Source organism: Phocoena phocoena, chromosome 5 (genome assembly GCF_963924675.1).
Source record: "Phocoena phocoena chromosome 5, mPhoPho1.1, whole genome shotgun sequence".
NCBI classification, from domain to species: domain Eukaryota; kingdom Metazoa; phylum Chordata; class Mammalia; order Artiodactyla; family Phocoenidae; genus Phocoena; species Phocoena phocoena.
The window spans coordinates 53126162-53147338 of record NC_089223.1 but is presented as its reverse complement, the minus strand read 5'-3'; the positions used below and the strand labels follow the sequence as shown (position 1 = coordinate 53147338).

At 36.9% G+C, this 21177-nt stretch overlaps 1 protein-coding gene across 1 annotated transcript in view; it reads right to left on the bottom strand.

Moving 5' to 3' along the window:
- TMPRSS11D (transmembrane serine protease 11D) overlaps positions 1-13363 on the bottom strand; it is a 48021-nt gene extending 34658 nt beyond the window's left edge. The window contains exons 1-3 of the mRNA XM_065877234.1: positions 13325-13363; positions 12808-12958; positions 10808-10926 (exon numbers count right to left, since the gene is read on the bottom strand). Coding sequence (XP_065733306.1) covers positions 10808-10926; positions 12808-12958; positions 13325-13363 — 309 coding nt within the window. The remainder of the gene's footprint in view (positions 1-10807; positions 10927-12807; positions 12959-13324) is intronic.
- Positions 13364-21177: the final 7814 nt, after the last annotated feature.

Genomic DNA, 21177 nt, shown 5'->3' with positions numbered 1-21177 from the left:
TTTTTGGTTATCTGTGAACTTATTATGATTTTAGGTAGCCTGTCTGCTAATGGGTGGAGTTGTGTTCCTGTCTTGCTAGTTGTTTGGCATGGGGTGTCCAGCACTGGATCTTGGTGGTCGTTGAGTGAAGCTTGGTCTTAGCTTTGAGGCAGAGATATCTGGGAGAACTCTCACCGGTTGATATTATATGGGGCCGGGAGGTCTCTGGTGGTCCAGTGTACTGAGCTCGGCTCTCCCACCTCAGAGGCTCATGCCTGACACCCAGCTGAAGCACCAAGACTGTGTCAGCCATGGCGCTCAGAAGATAAGGGAGAAAAAAAAAGAAAGAAAGAAAAAATAAATAAAATAAAATAATAAAGTTATTAAAATAAAAATTATTAAAATAATTTAAAAATAAAGAAGAGAGCAACCAAACCAATAAAAAAAATCCACCAATGATAACAAGTGCTAGAAACTATACTAAGATAAAGATAAAAATCAAAATAGTCAGTCTCATGCAGCAAACTCCAAGTCCACAGGTGCTCCCAAAATCCACTGCCTCAATTTTGGGATGATTTGTTTTCTATTCCAGTGTTCCACAGATGCAGGGTATGTTGAGTTGATTGTGGAGATTTAATCCACTGCTTCTGAGGCTGCACAGAGAAATTTCCCTTTCTCTTTGTTCGCACAGCTCCTGGGGTTCAGGTTTGGATTTGGCCCTGCCTCTGCATGTAGGTTACCCTCTGGCATCTCTTCTTCGCCCAGATAGGAGTGGGTTAAAGAGCGGCTGATTAGAGGGCTCTGCCTCACTCAGGCTGGGGGGAGGGAGGGGTACGGAATGCAGGGGGGGCCTGCGGCTGCAGAGGCCCACATGACGTTGTAACAGCCTGAGGCCTGCTGTGTGTTCTCCCAGGGAAGTTGTCCCTGGATTATGGGACCCTGGCAGTGGCTGGCTGCACAGGCTCCTCAGAAGCGGGGTGTGGATAGTGACCTGTGCTTGCACACAGGCTTCTTGGTAGCTGCAGCAGCAGCCTTAGCATCTCATGCCCGTCTCTGGGGTCCGCGCTGATAGCCGTAGCTCGTGCCTGTCTCTGAAGCTCGTTTAGGCAGTGTTGTGAATCTCCTCTCCTCGTGCGCCCCAAAGCAATGGTCTGTTGAGTCTTAGGCAGTTCCAGACTTTTTCCTGGGCTCCCTCCCAGTTAGTTGTGTCACACTTGCCTCCTTCAGGCTATGTTCACGCATCCAACTCCTGTCCTCTCCCTGGGATCTGAACTCCGAAGCTTGAGCCTCAGCTCTCAGCTCTCACCCACCCCGGTGGGTGAGCAGACAAGCCTCTCAGACTGGTGAGTGCTGGTTGACACCAATCCTCTGTGCGGGAATCTGTCCGCTTTTCCCTCTGCATCCCTGTTGCTGTACTCTTCTCTGTAGCTCCGAAGCTTCCCCCCTTTTCCACCAGTGAAGGGGCTTCCTAGTGTGTGGAAACATTTCCTCCTTCACAGTTCCCTACCAGAGGTGCAGGTTCCATCCCTATTCTTTTCTCTCTGTTTTTTCTTTCTTCTTTTGCCCTACCCAGGTACATGGGGAGTTTCTTGCCTTTTGGGAGGTCTGAGGTCTTCTGCCAGCGTTCAGTAGGTGTGCTGTAGGAGTTGTTCCACATGAACACGTATTTTTGATGCATTTGTGAGGAGGAAGGTGATCTTCATGTCTTACTCCTCTGCCATCTTGAAGGTCTCTTGACAATACTATCTTTGAATTCTAGAATAGCCTAGAATCCTCAAACCTCAATAATATTCATAATTGATAAGAATTGAAGTGAGATATAGATTATTTAGGTAAATTCTAACAAAGTAACCATCATTAAACCGGTTAATAGGTGAGGTCATACGAAGGGTAAGACATTACACATAGAATGTCTATAATTGTCACATATTTTTCATCTTGAGGGAGAAAAGATCTTATTAGCTACCCCATGAAAGTAAATCACCTTCTTATTTTCAGTACCTTCTTACTTGGTAGGTATATTTTTTGTTTTGTCTTGTATTTAATGATGAAATTACATGAACAACTGATGAGGTGGAAGCATCTCTCACATACCTACCTCATAACATTTCTCAATAGGTACAGTTTTGTGCATAATATTCATGAGCTGAATAATAGTAATAATGTTGTTTTTGTGATTTCAGTCACCCTTCAGTTACAAACTTTCTTTTCTGTTTAATCAGAAGATCTGGAAACTCAGTTTTCAAGAAAAAGATAAAATATATGGCAATATAATCTATCTATTACTACAGTACTCTTCAAATATGTATATATATATTTTTTGCGGTACGTGGGCCTCTCACTGTTGTGGCCTCTCCCATTGTGGAGCACAGGCTCCGGACATGCAGGCTCAGTGGCCATGGCTCACGGGCCCAGCCGCTGCGCAGCATGTGGGATCCTCCCGGACTGGGGCACGAACCCATGTCCCCTGCATCGGCAGGTGGACTCTCAACCACCGCACCACAGGGAAGCCCAGAATTTATAAATTTTGAAACACTGTGATCAAATGACCCAAAGGTATGATTCTAACTTTAATCTAAATACTTGGTCTGAAGCACTGAAGAAGTTTCCACACAATTATGTGGCTCCAGATGCATGAAGTTCATTGGCAGAACTTAACAAATCATGACACTAAGTTGTCATTCCCACCAATCATGCAAGGGTTTTGTTGAAGTTCAGCAAGTGACTTTCCATCTTTCCTGATTTCAATTGGCTACCCTTTCAAATCAAATCAAAGGAGTTTAATTACATTTATATACATATTTTAAGAAATGTGTTCAAAATCAACCAAACATGGTAGGTAATTTTTGTCTCCCAAATTTTTATGTGTGCATGTCTAAGCCCTTAATTTTCAGTAAAACAAAGCAACTGAACTCAATCACCTAATGCTGGACACATTGTTAAACATGTATTTCCCAAGTTTTCTCTTATTTATTTAAAAAGCAGTTAAGGGCTTCCTGGGTGGCACAGTGGTTGAGAGTCTGCCTGCCGATGCAGGGGATATGGGTTCGTGCCCCGGTCTGGGAAGATCTCACATGCCGCGGAGCGGCTGGGCCCATAAGCCGTGGCCACTGAGCCTGCGTGTCCGGAGCCTGCGCTCCGAAACGGGAGAGGCCACAACAGTGAGAGGCCCACGTACCGCAAAAAAAATAAAATAAAATAAAAAAATAAATGAAAAGCAGTTAATTTCTCACACTTATACCGTGAAGGGACAGGGTATGTGTGTGTGTGTGTTTAAACATCTTCTAAGAAGCATTGCTTAACCTGGCAGTATGGCTGTAGCCAGTTCTTATGTTACCTAACTGTTCATTTACTTATTCATTATTGTATATCGCATATTCATTACTTCATATGAGGGTTATCTTCAAATTGCAGGTTTTTAAATTTATTTATGTTTTGCAGGATTCTTCTCAGTCCTCATATTAATTTTTGGGGAGGTTTAGTTTACTTTTAGAGCTAGATAATATAATTTTAAAATCTAGTGGAAACTGTGTATCATTTAAATCTACTGAGAGCCGGTAAAAGTGTGCTGATGCCCAGTCAGTTCTGTTGTGTTACTGTCCACCCTATCCCTCAAGATATTTTCACACACATTGTGTGGAACTACTTGACATAAAACCAAACAAAGGTGCCAGTGTCGATCCATTTGTTAAATAGTAACAAAGCTAAGTTTGTTCATTTGTTCCTTCACTCCTTCTCTCCCTATTTTCTTTTTCTTCTTGTTTAAAAATTTTTTCGTAAAAGAGAAAAACACATGTAGAGTGACATTTGAGTATTTTCTTCCATGACTCCAATAAAATTATTGTGAATCCCTCCCTGGTATGACAACTCCATCTTGGAGACCATTGTGGGCTTCATCCTGACTGCAATGACATCTTTATTTTGTGTCCCTAGCACTTAGCACAGGAACCAACAGATAGAACGTATCATTTATTCATTCATTCAACAAATATTTGAATGCCAACTATGTACCAAATTCTCTTTTAGGTGTTAGGCAGCAATCAGTGCTTATTAAATGGCTGTACTAAAAGCCCTGATGGTATAAGGGATGTGATAAGATTAATTGTAAATTGATACTGCTGTCTTTCTCTTCCTGTGCCCTAGTTTTTTTTCATGGTACAGTCATTAGGTATATTTTGGAAAATATGTGGCAATTGTTGTTTGCAGAATCTGTTGCAATATCTGTTGCAATACCACCCCTGATTCCAAAGGGGAGTTTCAATGGTTCAGTTGATCCCAGGTATGAATCCTGATTGAAGTCCCTTGTTTCATTTGGAGAGGCCCATTCAATCAGAATGCACTCATAGTTTTGATACACATATTTTGCAAACAGATGCTCTCATTATTTCGAAATCACCTTATTCATTTTTTCATTCATTCAACAGTTTTTGAGCACCTCTTATGCTTCACGCTCCCTCTTTCAAGCAGTGGGTTACACTGGTGGAGAAAATAGACAGTCCTTGCCATCATGGAGCTTACATCTAATGGGGGAGATACGCACTAATCATATTATCATCCACATTTAAGCAGAATTATAACTGTGATAAGTGCAGCAATATAGTAGAGGGATTTGATCCAGTCAGTGAGATTAGAGAGGCTTCTCAGAGGAATGCTTATGAAACTGAGATCTTCAGGAAGAATCAGAGTTAGCTGGTTGAAGAGAAAGGAAAAGCCTCACAGGTGGAGTGAATGGCACATACAAAGTCCTGAGGTAGGAACAAACAGATTGTGTTTAAGGAATCAAAGGCCAGGACAGTTGTAGCCTAGAAAGCAAGGAGGCTAGAGTTATATAGAAAGGCCAGACCATGAAAGTCTTGTTAGTGTGTGAAGCATTTGGTCTTTATCATCATAATGGGAAGTCACTGAAGTGTTTTAAATCAGAGGATAATAAAATCAGATTTGCAATTTGAGAACAATCTCTCTGGTTGCATATGGATAAGCAATTTTAGGTACAAAATAACGTAAATTAGTTATGGTGCTATTTTGGCACTTCAGTGTAGAGGTCATGGCTTGGATGGTTATGGTGGTAGCAGATATGGAGAGAAATGAATGAATCTGAGGGAAATACAGGGGATAAAACCTACAGGGGTTGGTAATAGATTGGATATTTGGAATGACATAGAGCAGTATGTCAAGGATGAATTCTAGGTTTCTGGTTTGGAAAACTGAATAAATGGTATTATCATCAATGGGGTTAGGATTATGGGAAGAAGGCTAGTATGGCGTGGAGGGATCATGAGTTTGATTTAGGGACATAATATATTTGAGATGTTTCTACAACAGCCAAGTAGAGATATTAAGCTGGCAGTTGGGGGAAAAGGTCTGAAGTACAGAAGAAAAGTCTGGGCTGACGACAGCATGAGTCATTAGTATATAAGTGTTGGTAGAAGTAATGGTCATGGATGAGATCATTTAGAGATAGAAAATAATGTGAGAGGAGAGGAGCGCATAGGTCAAAGAGTTGGGGAATTTCAACATTTAATGTTAGTGTAGAGGAAGGTGAATCTATAAAAGATAGGAGAAGGAGTGGCCAGAGAGGCACGATGAGAAAAACAGGTGATTCGGTGGCATGGATATCTTGTGTGAAAATCACATAATCATAGACTTTTTGAGGTAGAATGTACTATAAAAATCATCTAGTTCAATGATTTTATTTTACTAATGAATAAACTGTGAACCAGAAAAGTGAATTGCTTAATATAATAGAAATTCTGGGATTATTCCACTGCTCATTAAGTATTAATTAACACTGCTGACTATGGAACAAGGATAATGATGGTACTCATGTTACCACTGGTAAGTGGTATGATTCTTGAACTTGAAATCAGGAGACCTTGGTTTGAATTTTTGTTCTATCACTTTCCAGTTGAATGGCCTTTGTCATGTTTCTTAATCTCTCACAGTATTCACTTACCCATCTATAAAAATTACATGCCCATTGTGAGTTGAAGGTTAGATGATATATGTAAAAGTGCTTTATGAACTATAAAGTACTACATTAGAGTATTATCCAAAGTGTTTCTACAGAAGTATGAATAAATGAGATTAACTGTAGAAATGATACATCAGACAAATTTCAAGGGGAATCTTTCTCTGCCAGATGTTTAATTATAAAGCCACAGTAAATAGCTGGATACTGGTACAGGCGAAGACTAGTCAGTGAAAGAGAGGGGAGTACAGAAAAAAGAAAAGGAGGAATTTAGTGTATGATAAAGATGGCACAACAAATAAATCCATTGCACTATTTAATATACTGTTTTGGTACCACCACCTAGCTCTTTTAGGGGAAAAAGCTGGATCTCTATCTTATTACAAAATAAATTACAGGTGAATCAAAGATAAAATTGATAATTTTGGCTACCTAAAAAATTAAATCTATATGGCAGTAAAAAAAAACCCCTAGATTATAAACAAGGTTGAAAGTCAAATCTCGTTAGAGAAATATATGCAAATGAATGACGGGCAAATTTTAATATTTTAACAAGGAAAGAATTTTTTTCCCTAGATTTATATAAAAACACAAAGGCTCCAGTAAGAAAACGGGCAAGGTCATGACCAGGCAATTCACAAATGAAATTATAAAAATGACCTATTACTATAGGGAGACAGATTAAATCTTACTAGTAATCAAAGAAATGCAAACCAAAATAATAGTGAGATATCACTTCTTACCTATTGAATTAGCAACAGTTAATAAGGTTTACAATGCATAGTGTTAATGCTGTAGGGGAAATAAGCTACCTATGCATACTTATAAAAATGGATATATGAGTAAGAATGTAAACTGGGGCACTTCTGGAGTGCAATCTAGAAATTAAAATAAATGTTAAAAATGCATAGATCACTATATTGATATAAACAAATGGTTGAATTAGTACATGGAGAAACTAGACAAACAGAAGAATTTCAAATATTCTTTAAATATTCAAAGCATAACTCGTTACTCCTCCACTTCTTATGTGTGGCCTGTACATAGTGTTTTTCTTCCAAAGAGTATAATATGGAAAAGGGAGGGAGTAACTTTACAGTGTAGAAATCTGGCCAACACTACTTCAGCCAGGTGACCAAGGTCAACAGTGGTAAGTCATGTTGATATTATGTACCCCACTTCATATGATGTAATGAAAATGACCCTTTTCCTCTATAGTCTTCCTCCTTAAAACCCCAAACCCCAGTCTAACTGTAAGAAAAAACATCAGAAGACCTCCAATTGTGGGACATTTCTACAAAATACCTGACTAGTATTCCTCAAAACTGTCAAGGTTATCAAAAACAAGGAAAGTCTGGGGAACTGTCATAGTCTACAAGAGCTTAAGGAGACATGACAACTCTGTAATTTCCTATCCTGGATGGGATCAGGAAATGGAAAAGAACATTAAGTAAAAACGAAGGAAATCTGAATAAAATACAGAATTTGGTTAATAACAATGTATTAATATTGGATCATTAATTGCAATAAATACACTATTGTAATATAAAACGTTAATCATAGAGGAAACTGGGTGTGATGTATATGAGAACTCTATATTATCTTTGCAACTTTTCTATAAATCTAAAATCCTTCTAAAATAAAATCTTTTTTAAAATTGAAGAAGAAATTTAAAAATCTCTAGAGAGAAATAAAAGCATAAACCCTATATTCTGATAATTCTACTTCTGGGAATATGTCCCAAGAATATAATCACTCAGGTGTGCAAGGATGTATCAACAAGACTGGTCATCAGAATATTGGATATAATAGTGAAAAACTGGAAACAATTTGAACATCTGTCAACAGAGGACTGGTTAAATAAAATATTGTACCTTTATGCACTATAATACTATTTAGTTATTTAAAATTGAGTATTTCTTCATTGATATTTAAATACCTCTATGACATTTTTTGAGAAAAAAGTGGTAGTAAACAAGCATGTATAGTCTTATTCCATTGACAGAAAATTATATGTGTTTGTGCATGGATGATTATGCAGTTTTCATGAAAAGTACTTGGAACATCAAAATATTAAAAATGGATATATGAGTATTGAGATTTTGTGCATATTTCTTTCTCTTTATATTCTTGAATGCCTTGACTTTTCTACTTTTTTATTATCTTTACAACAAAAGACAATATTAAAATTATTTTCATTTTGATAACATTTTATACATTACAATTTACTTTATAGACCACTTTTGAGAGTAATTCAAGAATAACAAATTAGATTGTATAATTTTTTTGTCATTGGGATTGGGTTTTAAAGACTTACTGAATATCTTCCAAATGTGCTGGTAGTACTTTTGAAAAGAAACTTAGTTTATGTTTTTCACATTGCTGAATATGTACGTTGTGCTTTATGCCTTATGCCGTTTCTCTCCATATCAGTCTTTTGCAATTTTACATATGCTCTATGAAGGATGTGCTGACCTGACATATCTGATCTGTCTGGCAGGAACTGAGTGACCTCTTTAGGGCTGAGGATGTCTCTGGCATCTTGCTTTAATGACAAATAGTTGGGTTCTAATTCCCTATAATGAAGCTGGGATTCTCAATATACATAATTACAGTTTGCTCCCTTTTATTAGACTGGGTAAATAGCTGAAACATTACATGATGTCTTTGTGTGGATGTGAGGACTTCATTATGAATAACTGTCCTCAGACTGGCCTCCTGAGATGTTTGTCTCTAGTGTCTTCGTCAAGAAATTTAAGAATGTCTCTTGCAGTGTTAATCACAAGAAAATCTGTTCAGATTTGCATGTTGCCCTCTGCCTGAGACAGAGGTACTCACAGGCTCTTTGTATTTGTCTGTGTAGTTTGTATTTGTGTGTGTATTTGTAGGGTCCAGCCTCAGAGTAGTATTACTAACCCAAGCACTGATTATTGCATAAATCAGCACCTTTCAACGTCTAAACTGTGTGGGCAGTCAGTCGTGAAGTAATTCATTACTAATGGCAAAGTACCAAAGTTTTTAAAAACTGGCATTTTTAAATAAATGTGAATAAATTTAAGGATATTCTTTAAATACTAAAAAAAAAAAAAAGGAATGTCTCTTGGTTTGAAGTCTAAACAATGGGCTCTCATGATGCAAATGATATAACAGCAGGTTGGGAAGAGAAAGTAGGAAGTTGGGGAGGTGGATTGCTTTGGTAAGCCTAAAATGGAAGTTTTATGTGCATTTCCACATCTTCTGGAATATGCCCTAATTCAAGTTTCAACCCCTTGGCTTTCTTCTGGACCACGGTAATGAGCTTCTAACTAGCGTTACTGTGTGCAGGCTCTTCTCTTTATAGTATAATTTTTATATTCGGAACATGAATCTGTCAGATCCTGTTTGCATCATTCTGCCTCTAGCTCAAGACTTTCTCTCTACAAGATAAAACCCAAACATTTTAGCTAAGCACATTCTCCTCTCTATGCCTTGGCTCATATTTTAGCTGTGGTGTGCCCTACTCATTCTAAAGCTAACCTGAAAAGAGTCATCTTTTATAAGACGCTGTCTCTGATCTCCATAATTGGATATCATTTATCCTCTTACCACAAACTTACATCTGCGTTGCTCTCATGTCACATACTCACTGCATACCTTATATTATAAATATTTGTAAGCTTGTTTAATCTCCCATGTTAGACTAACCTCCATGAGGGCAGATCCAATATCTACTCCACTTTTTGTATGTCCACAGCATTAGACAGGATTGATGTTTAATAAAAGTTTATTGAAGGAACAGGAGGCTCCCACTTCTGACATAATAAACTGATGTTCCCCAATATTAACCCTACCACTGCCTCCTGGCCTAGATTCTGTTCCCAGATTATTCTGATTCAGCTGCTTATTCTGATTAAACATTTAAATTATATACTAACTTCCCTTGCTCTAATTTAATGCTCACCAAGCACTTTTCTCAATACTTGGCTCCTAGTGTAGTTTGCCCCTAGGGGAAAAGGGTGTTAGACAAGTAGATGATTCAGTCCCCCAGCCATGATAATTCTCATTATAGATTAACTCAGTGGTTCCCAAAGTGTGGTCCCTGGACCATAGCATCAGCATCACCTGGGAACTTGTTAGAAATGCAAATTCTAAATACTGAATCAGAAACTCTGACACTGGGGCCTAGAACTCTATTTTTAATAAGCCTTCCAGGTGATTTTGCTAAAGTTTTAGAACCATTGGATTAATTTATAACCTTAGGAATCTTAGAAAACGTTAAGGGTAAGTGAGCAACCCTGAGATTGTTCAGCTCTGACTGCAGGGCTGAAGGCCAAACCCTGATCTGTGATGATAAACCAGTGCTAAGTAAGGGTCTGCTTGTGAGGTTTCCTGGTAAGCAGCCTGGGGGCCTTTTCAAGTGAGAGCCCAGGCTTTCTTTGTATATTTTCTATGTCGATCATTGAACCAAAGTATGACATTCTCCAAACTATGTTAATATGTATTTTAACACCTACTACCTGTATGTTTAGTTGGATAAGAAAAAAGGAAAGAAGGCAAAATGAAAAGGATTTAAAAAGACAATCTCGAGGGTAGGAAAAATGCTCAAATTGCATAAACAATAGACTTCCAATCTTTGAAGTCATAATCATAAAAAATATGTTTACTCATGACCTAAAACTTTTCACTCATGATGTAAGAAAATATGAATAAGAAGTGTACAAGCAAATTGACTTGGAAAAAGCACAATGAAACACATCTTTCACCATTCGGGGAGGAGAATATGCAGAGCATCTAGGAGTTGCAAATATATCACAAAATATTAGGTTTATTATCATAATTGTTTTATGTTATAATAAAGAGGAAATGCAAATATTAACTTACCTCAGACTCAATTTTTTCACTCAAAGACCTATATTTCTGTGTATTTGGTGAACTTAGCTCATCAGTATATTGAACATTTAGGATTTGAAAGCTGCTACGGTAAAAGTAATCTTTTGGCCCTGTAAAACAAAGAAAAGGCAGGATCAATCTCACATTACTAAGTACTTTAATCTGTATTTTATACAGGATTATGGGAGGCTATGTTATACAATTAAAAAATATTTGATTCCCTTGAAAGAAAACTCTAAACTTAATATAATGTAACTATAATAAAATTATTTTTCTTTGTTTTTAAAAAGATTGGCAATGCTGGAAGTGTTAAAAATACATGAAAATCAGAGCAGCATTATTTGAGAAATTAAATTGTTCAGTAGTATCATAATTTTCATTCTTACTATAGGGAGATTTGTGATTACAGATTTATTCATTCAGGAAATATTAATGTCTATAATACACTATTATTCATTTATAATTAAGGAATAAAGTAATTCTGAATAGTTTTAAAAATTATTTCAAATACTATTCTTTTTAGAGGGATTAGTGACTTATTGTTTCTCTGGATTAAGCTAGAAAATAACTTCTGACAAGAAAGCTAATCTGGTTGTTCAATGTGAACTATTTCCATCACAAAGGGTCTTCCAATGGATATATTAAGCTATGTGAAGGAAATAAAAATTCCTAAAACATACTTGTCCGTACCTTAGAAACATTATGAACATGGACATAACCTAACCTGTCTCAGGAAAAAATTCCATGCTTCCATTTGATCATTCACATACATAATTTATGCAGAGAAATACCTCAATCAGGGAAAGCATTTGAGATCATGGGGATAGGGTTGTGTGGTCCTTTGTGGCAGAAGGACAAGTCTTTCTAGGGCCATAAGTGGTCACTGGTATACACTTTGAAGAGGACTTATTTAAGGCTTCACCCTTTGTGTTTAAGTGTGACAATACAGTGCTGTTAAGAGCGAAAATTGATTAGTTTAATCTGAAACTTGATGTTTGTTTTTCACTCTTCCGTAATTCACCTTGGACATATTTGTCTCTAGGTGATTTGATAGCAAAATGTACTCAAAAGCAAAATTTAGCCACAACTTTATAATTAGATTGACTGAAAAGATTATTCCTAGTTACTGGAATAAATAAATTTGTTTTTGCTCAGTCTCCACACTCATACATACCCATATGCCTTCACACTCTGCCCCACCCTGCCCCAATGATTTAAATAATTTAACAGGACTATAGCAAAATTAAAAAAAAAAACAAACTCAAAGTGTTTTTTCAGATAAAGGAAACAGATTATAACATATATTATCTAGTGAAATTTGATACATTTAATCTACATTAAAACATCTGAAAGAATATTCACTGAGATATTAAGTTGTTTGTGAATGAGCAGGGTATATGCATTCTTTATATTATTTCTTTGTTTCCTACTTTTATGATGTAATGAAAAATTAAAGAAACTAAGAGGAAAAAAAGGAACAGAATCCTTTTTAAAGTTTGTTTTTAACCTCTTTCCACTTCTTAACTTCAAATTCATCTCCTATCATAATTGTTCTGCTCCTAAGATTATTTTCGGGAGACAGGTCGTGAATTAACAAATATTTAGATACATCCAACTTTTAGATGTTGAAACTTAAGGTCCTTTGCAAATTTTAAATGAAGAAGGAAATCATGGTATTAATGAAAGAACAAAACAAGTGAACTCTAGCATCAGAAAAATATTGAGTTTTTTCCTTTGGCTAGAATAATTCTTGTCTGGGTTTAATGTTGTTTAGTATACTAAAAAAGCCCAAAAGAAAAAGAAGAGAAAAACTACTGAATTAGAGAAAATATAGACATGAACATATATTCAGGGGTATATGAATAAATATATAATTATGTTGTATTAAGAAATAGAAGTGGCAATAAAAGTGAGAATGCCAAACTTTTAATCTGAAAGTATATTTAGTTAATTCATTTGAAGAGTGGTATATCCAATCTTCTTGTACTTACCCAAAGCTAAAAAGTAGACAAGTAAACCTGTGGTCACTGCCAGGATCGCCACAACTGCGATGACAACAAAACATACTATGTATGGATTCATAGATCTTGAGGCCGATCGCACCCATGATGGCCTTAGAACAAGAGAAAAGATCAAAGGCCACTCATTTCACTCAGAGAAGCAATCATTTCAGCTCGCATGATCATTTTCTGCCTTCTGAAGTCTCTTAGCTTGCACATGGCTCTATTATAGAAAACCAATTGTTTCTTGATAGGAATATAGTTCTGGAAATGAAATCTAACTGAACAACACTCTCCTTAATGGTTTTTCTTTCAATTTTCTTTTCAGCATTAAAATGTTGACATTTAGATAGTTTGATAGAAGAATAAGGAAATCTGACCTCAGGTTTGCAATTACTTTTCCTTCTTCTGCCAGTTGATGAAGTTCTCAAGAATAACAACTATTTCTGTTTTACTACAACTCCTTCTAAGACCCTATGTTGGACACTACTGTAGTAAGCTCCCTTACCTGGGCACCATCCTCAGGGGTGTGCTGAAGAGAGATCATTTTGGGTGGGGAGAGGGGTGGAGGGAGTCAGACAGTAGCATTTCTCACTGTAATATTCTCCGGGTTATTAAAATGGGGATATGTCTAGAGGCTGAGAGCTGAGATCCAGAAGAGTAATAAGCACCTGTAATTAATTAGAACTGTACCAGCAGCAGAGGATTTGTGTAATTTTTTTCACCCATGAAATCATCAACAGCAGTGTAAGCCAGTAGATTTGTACTAACAGTATCTGGTATTATATTAGGCATATAATCCAAGTACTTCTCACGGCCTCTCTCCCTATCACACACACACTCACACTGGAGAGGTCACCAGAAGAGCTTAATGTGAATTCCTGTTTTATCCCTTGTTTGCTTGGAGATCATATTGTCATTTATCTGAGATTTTCTTCATCTGAAAAAATGGGAATAATACTTGCCTCACAAGGCTAATTTGAAAATCAGTGAGGTTATATTAAGTGTATAAAGTATATATTTCTATTAAGTAGGTTATCCACTAGACTGTGAGAACCTTGAGGATAAAGATGGTATTCATGCGTATGTTTCTGACAGTTTGTAGGATACCTGGCATATATAGGTGGTCCATAGATTTATGATATTTATAAATATTTGTTGTATATATTAACTCCTGGGTGTGTTTTAGATTTAAAAGCCTTAACAGAACTGAAAAGCACTTACATTTATCTAGAATATAGTCAGATTTCCATTTTTTCTATTTGTTTTGCTAACATTCTGGTATAAGTGGGAAGGGAATGCTCTGAGAGTCAGTGATTCCCAGACTTTAGTTTTCACAGCAGGGTTGCCTGATATTGTTTGGGCTCTACCCAACTCACATACTGATGAAAAGGCATCTCCTGGTATTTTACATTGTACCACCTGCACATTGTACGCTATGGCTATGGGACCAGTATCATTTCAGAAGATTATTGGAGGTGGACATAGACTTGCCAACTTCCAATTTTGTTGAATAAACACATTAAACATTACAAAAATTGACCACGCTCAAATATTATTTTTTAATAAAAGGACATTTAAATTGATAAAAGTAGGAAGGACATAATCTCATAGTAACAAATTAGATGAATAATTTAGCTCTAGCTTAATGATGTCTTTTTACTACATTGCTCTTATTTGTTCATTTTGCTATGCTAATCAAAACTGACTTTCAGCGACACTGGTCCAGAGTCCAACTTTTGGGAATGACTAACTGTAGTAATTTTCTAGTAGGATAAAATTGGCCCATTGACATTTGCTGACTTTTTGAGCCTCAGTTTACCCTTCTGTTTCCTACTGGGTTTGTTGTGCCAATGACATGTGGTCACAGTTGCACAGTGTTTGGCATTTGTAAGTTCACTAAATATCAGTGGGTACTCAGCAGGGGAGAGTCAAAAGAAGAGCTGGAAGCAAGCCAACCCAAATAAGTTTCATACTGATTGACCCCCTACGGCAACAACAAGGGACTGTATCAATTTACATTCCCACCAACAGTGCAAGAGGGTTCCCTTTTCTCCACACTCTCTCCAGCATTTACTGTTTGTAGATTTGTTGCCATTCTGACCGGTGTGAGGTGATACCTCATTGTAGTTTTGATTTTCATTGCTCTAATGATTAGTGATACTGAGCATTCTTTCATGTGTTTGTTGACTATCTGTATATCTTCTTTGGAGAAATGTCTATTTAGATTTTCTGCCCATTTCTAGATTGGGTTGTTTGTTTTTTTGATATTGAGCTGCATGAGCTGCTTGTAAATTTTGGACATTAATCCTTTGTCAGTTGCTTCATTTGCAAATATTTTCTCCCATTCTGAGGGTTGTCTTTTCGTCTTGTTTATGTTTTCCTTTGCTGTGCAAAAGTTTTTAAGTTTCATTAGGTCCCATTTGTTTATTTTTGTTTTTATTTCCATTTCTCTAGGAGGTGGTTCAAAAAGGATCTTGCTGTGATTTATGTCATAGAGTGTTCTGTCTGTGTTTTCCTCTAAGAGTTTTATAATGTCTGGTCTTAATTTAGGTCTTTAATCCATTTTGAGTTTACTTTTGTGTATGGTGTTAGGGAGTGTTCTAATTTCATTCTTTTATATGTAGCTGTCCAGTTTTCCCAGCACCACTTATTGAAGAGGCTTTCTTTTCTTCATTGTATATTCTTGCCTCCTTTATCAAAAATAAGGTGACAGAGTGAAGTAAGTCAGAAAGAGAAAAACAAATACCGTATGCTAACATATATATATGGAATCTAAAAAAAAAATAAAAATAAAGTGGTTCTGAAGAACCTAGGGGCAGTACAGGAATAAAGATGCAGATGTAGAGAATGGACTTGAGGACATGGGGTGGGGGGAAGGGTAGGCTGGGACGAAGTGAAAGAGTGGCATGGACTAATATATACTACCAAATGTAAAACAGATAGCTAGTGGCAAGCAGCTGCATAGCACAGGGAGATCAGCTCGGTGCTTTGTGACCACCTAGAGGGATGGGAGAGGGAGGGTGAGAGGGAGACCCAAGAGGAAGGAGATATGGGGATATATGTATATGTATAGCTGATTCACTTTGTTATAAAGCAGAAACTAACACACCATTGTAAAGCAATTTTACTCCAATAAAGATGTTTAAAAAAAAACCCCAAAACAAGGGACTGATTGTATTTCCAGAGGTGAATAGAAGTATCAAGATCTATGAGTGTAGAATGAGAAGTTACTAAAAAACAAGGCTTAAGTTGGAAGCCAAAATACCAAAAAGCAAAAACCATAGGCTGGAGTCAGCATATGCTTTAGCTTGGATGAGCCTCCCATGGGAATGGCTTTAGAACCAACCTTGCTTCAGTTCATGGAAAACATATTAAACCCAATGGCTAAAAAGCACCATGAGACGTGTGACTCAATAAACAAAGGGTGTGGAGCTCAAATTACCTTAATCTCACAAGCCATAATTAATTACATAAGAATAGGTTGTTCCACCTTGTAGAAACTGCTGAAGAAATATCTGCTCTCTTGTTAGCAGTGCAGCTTGTCATTGAACCTCTGTATGTGGCTGATTATAAAGCTTATGCCAACACACAATGAATTGTATACAATATTTGCTCTGCAAACTATTAGAGAAAATATATTTGCTAACACTGTCTGAATTTTGACTCATATTCAGTGGAAATCTTCAAGCAAATACTTTGCTTTTAAAGCATGATCCTGATTAGTAAAATTTTTAGTGGTTGTGTTTAAACAGCAAAACAAATATGCAGTTGTGAAATATTTAACCAGCTTCCACCTCCTTCTTTCTCTCTCTTATTGACTTGGAAAATTACATGAATTTAGAAAACTTATTCTGTGCTCTTATTATGAGAACCTAAGTGTCAGACTTTATACATGCTTATTGCCTATCTTCATATTAGTCTTGTAAGATGGGTATTATCCCTATTTGGAATATAGGAGAACTGAGGTTCAGAAAGTAAATAACTCAGGAATGACAGAGCTGGAAATGGAAACCAGGGTGGTTAGAATAAAAGAACATGGACTTCCTCTGATGTAGACTTCCTCCCTCACACCATAGAGATGGAAAAAATTTTGGGACTCCTATCTCTTGTGACATCACTTGGAGGAAGCAAAGGGAATCAACATCTATTGAGTGCTTATTAAATTGAGTGCTAGGATTTTGTTCTTACACATAGTAAATGTGCAATAAAATAATTGTTGATTTAATTTTAATTTGAAATTACACCTTACATTAATATATCAGATTTATGTAGGAATACTAGTTAACTTCTGCCATTGACACATAGTTAGAAACAATATATGGTTGTGGATTAATAGAGTCACTTGGCAATAACTTTTCATTATTTGTAAGAATAGAGGAAAACAGCGACAGGGTAATTGCAAATTCAGATATACATAGTATGTCCGTAGAGGACTTTTAGACAATTTTGTGTCCATTTAAATAAGATTTCAGGTATGATAGTAACAAAGATTTGGTCCACAGTTGTTTTCTCCTGATGTGTATTCTTCCTCAATGATCCCATCCTATGCCCTGGTTTCAGCAGACATATAATAAGGTAATATTTTCTAAGATAGATCTTCAACCCAGACTTCTGTCTTTGAGCTCTACATCATTATTTTCAATTATGCATTGGACATCTTATGGATGTTTTAGAACATCCTTAAATATAACAGTTCAGTTCAAAACTGAACTTGCTTTTTCTCCAGCCTGCACTCATGTCCCACTATTTCTAATATTGGTGAATGTCACTACCATCTATCTGGTACCGTTAAAGATCCAGGAGTTAGCTGTACCTGCTCCCTCTTGGTAAGTTCCCACATTCGAGAGGTCATTGGTGCTTATACCTATTGCCTAAATCTTTCTGTCCATCACCTCTATCTCTTTCTTAATTCTGGCTGCTATTATTTTGTATTATGTGAAATACCTCTTAAATGTTCTCCCTTCTTTCATTATCAAGAGACATTTGGTGAGTGCCTGCAATGTTCTAGGAAAAATTTAATTTCTGTGAATACAATGAAAAGAATCATAGCACTCCTAATAATGGGGGGAGAGAAATGGGTAGGATAAATAAAGAAAGGAAAAGAAAAAGAAGCAAAGGAGTAGGAAGAAGTATAAGTACAGGATGCTGAAAATTTAGATAGAGTGGCCAGGAAAGGCTTTGCTGAGGAGTTGACATTTGAGTAAAGATCAGAAGGAGGTGAGTGAGCAAGCCATGAATATACCAGGGGGAGAATTATCTAGGCGGATAAACAGCAGTTTGAAGGCCCTGAGCAAGGAGCTCACGTGGTAAATTTGAGGACCAGCAAGAGAGACAGCTGAACAGGAGTGGAGTGAGAAAGTTAGGGGTGGTGGATACTGGAGGAAAATAAGGTCAGAAAGATAATGATCAGGGAGTCAATGGTTTGGGGAAGATCACTTAAGGCTTTGAAAGTAAGGACTTTGGTCTTTATTCTCAGTGAGACAAAGTCTTTGAGGGTTTTGAGCAAAGACTGACCTCAGATCTATTTCTTCAGTAGGATCACTCTGGGTACTTTGTGGGGAATAGTGGGCCTGGATGGTGTGGGAGACCACTTAGGAGGTCATTAAATAATTGAAGTGAGAGACGATGGTAGTTTAGACAAGGATGGTAGCAGTGGAGGTGGTAAGAAGTAGTCAGAGTGTGGATATATTTCGAATTTAGACCCTAGAGGATTTGCTGATGATTCACTTATGAGATGTGGGAAAAAGAGAAATCCAGATCGAATTCAAGATTTTTGCCTCTTTCCAATGAATTCAAGATTTTTGCCTCTTTCCAATCAACACTTTAAAATCCTTCAAAGGATTTAAAAAATGTAGATCTTAGGGTCCGACATCCTCCCCTTCCAATAATACCTCATTTGAAATTTTTCTATAGCTCATGAAAATCCTCAGATGGCATTCAAATCTTCCATGGCATTTAAGGCCAATCATATCCCCCCTGCAGCTTCATCGTCTGCCACATCCTCACCTGCCCACTTGACCCCAGCCAGATCAAATGTCGCAGCCCCTTCTGTATGTGATGTCTTTTGTGTGGAAAATGTCATACCTGGTTAATTCTCATTTTATCCTTAAAATAATTTAAACGTCTTTCATTTCCCTCCAGGTAGATATCTTTTTCTCCTCATCTGATCTCATAATGCTCAATAAATTTCTCTGTTGCAGTCCCTTATCCCCTCATGTGCATCCATAATCTGGGCTGTAACTCATGAAAGGTAGCGATGCATCTTGTCTGCCAGGATATGCCCCATTCCTACATAATACCCATTACAGAGTCCACATCAGGCATTGCTATGGAAAAATTTATGAATGACTCTGCAAAGGGGGTTTTAAAAAATAATTTTACTATAGTTTGGAGGGACTTTATGTAAGATTGTATGCTGTGCATTCTTATTTTAAATACTGACAAAAATACAGATCAGAGAATAATCTCTGCCATCTATTGAGTGCTTACCATGTACTGGCTGAACTTTTCTACCTCATTTAATTTAATCCCTATTAAAAACCCTTATTTACAGGTAAGAAACAGAAGCTTACTCAGCTAGTAAGAGAGCTGGAATGCAAATACAGGTCTGTCAAGCTCAAACTACAAATGGCCACTTCAGATGGGAGGAAGTTTTCTGTTAATCATCACGTTGTTGTTATTAATTTCTGTCACACTTACTACCTTATTGTTGATACTAAGAAATGGAAAGTTCAAAAATATTTCTATAGCCCTTGTATTACAGGATATACAAACACATATATTTGAGTGTGTGTTTTTACATTTTATGTTGGAGTTATGAAGAATATGAGAAATGGTTCCAAAGTAGAGGAATTTACTCTATTTTAGTCCCTTTCATTAACTTTGGATGGTGTCACGAGGCAGGCAATAGAGACTATCTAATTCAATGATTTAATGTTTTAAGTTGAGAAATACTTTGTTCAGACAAGGTCTTGAAAGGCTTGGAAGCTTAATGATTAAAACAGATGAAAATGGAGTAGCTTCTCTGTTTGATTTTGAGTTGTGGGAAAAGGACACCTTCCTATTTCCAGCAAATCACTGATCTAGTCCAACACTTTTATTTATTTATTTATTAACTTTTTTTTTGGTTGTTCTTGATAACCTTAGGTGTGCTCCGAAAGAAAAGAGAGACAGGATTATTCAGGATTGCACAACTGGATGATGGTATTATTCAGGATTGCACAACTGGATGATGGTATTATTCAGGATTGCACAACTGGATGATGGTAGAGTAAGTGCCATAGTTTTAAGACTTCTTGAATATGTTTGTTTTATTAAAACATGATGCATTCTGAAAACTCTCGGTTCATATGGAAGGTAAGATTCCTATCCTTGAATCACAAATCCACAACATTTTATGTGCATGTACCTTTGGAATGCACTACATTACTTTCTTTTAATTCAATGGTTTACCTTCCAACTTAACTTTATCTTGGGTAACATTTAAATAAGTTTATATTCCTTGAGGATATACAGCACTTTATACCAGTTGAGGCTACAGAGACTGGGCAAGTGGTAAGGGACCTGAGCAAGCCTATACAATGCTTTTTTGAGAGTTAAGAAAAGACAACTTCTCTGGGAAACAGAGACAGTGGTGTTTCTTGGTCTGCATGCAGCTCTACTCTGGGGTAGACAGCTTGTCAGGGAGCATAGGCACCATCTAGGCTTCCAGTCTCTCTCTGAACCAGCATTTCTGTGCATTGCACAAACTGCACAGGTGTGTACAACAGACCTGAAATGATGTGTCAAAGCTTTGAAATCTGCTGCTAGTGGGAAAAGCCAATCTAGGATTCATTTTTTTCTCATAAAGTTTGCAAATTGATATGGACAAATGACTAATAGGTATTATGTAAGCATGTGCCTATGTTTGCATGTATGCAGTAGTTGAGTTGGAGAGTTGATGATGGTTCAGGAGAACCTGCTGCCAATGAAGCCAAGAGTGTGGGCTCAGTAGCTTCACAGGCTAGTTAAGTTCTTTCTTTCTTACGACTCAGGCTGTATCCTGGAACTCAGGCTCTTTTTAACAGATCCAGGCCACAGATTCAACCCCATGAGAGAGTGTGGCCATAATAAGACAAATCCATCCTTATTGCTGGGGGAAAAATTAATTCCTTCCCTATGATGCTCTATTCATACTTTGTCTAATTGGTTCTAAACTTGAAGGAGTCAATTTTTCATATACTGGAAGTTCATGGACATTCTTTTTTTTTGGAGCAGAAAAAGGTTTATTTCAGGGCCAAGCAAGGAAAATGGGCAGCTCATATTCAAAAGCCCAGAACTCCCATGGACATTCTTTCTCCAGTTTATTATTATTATATC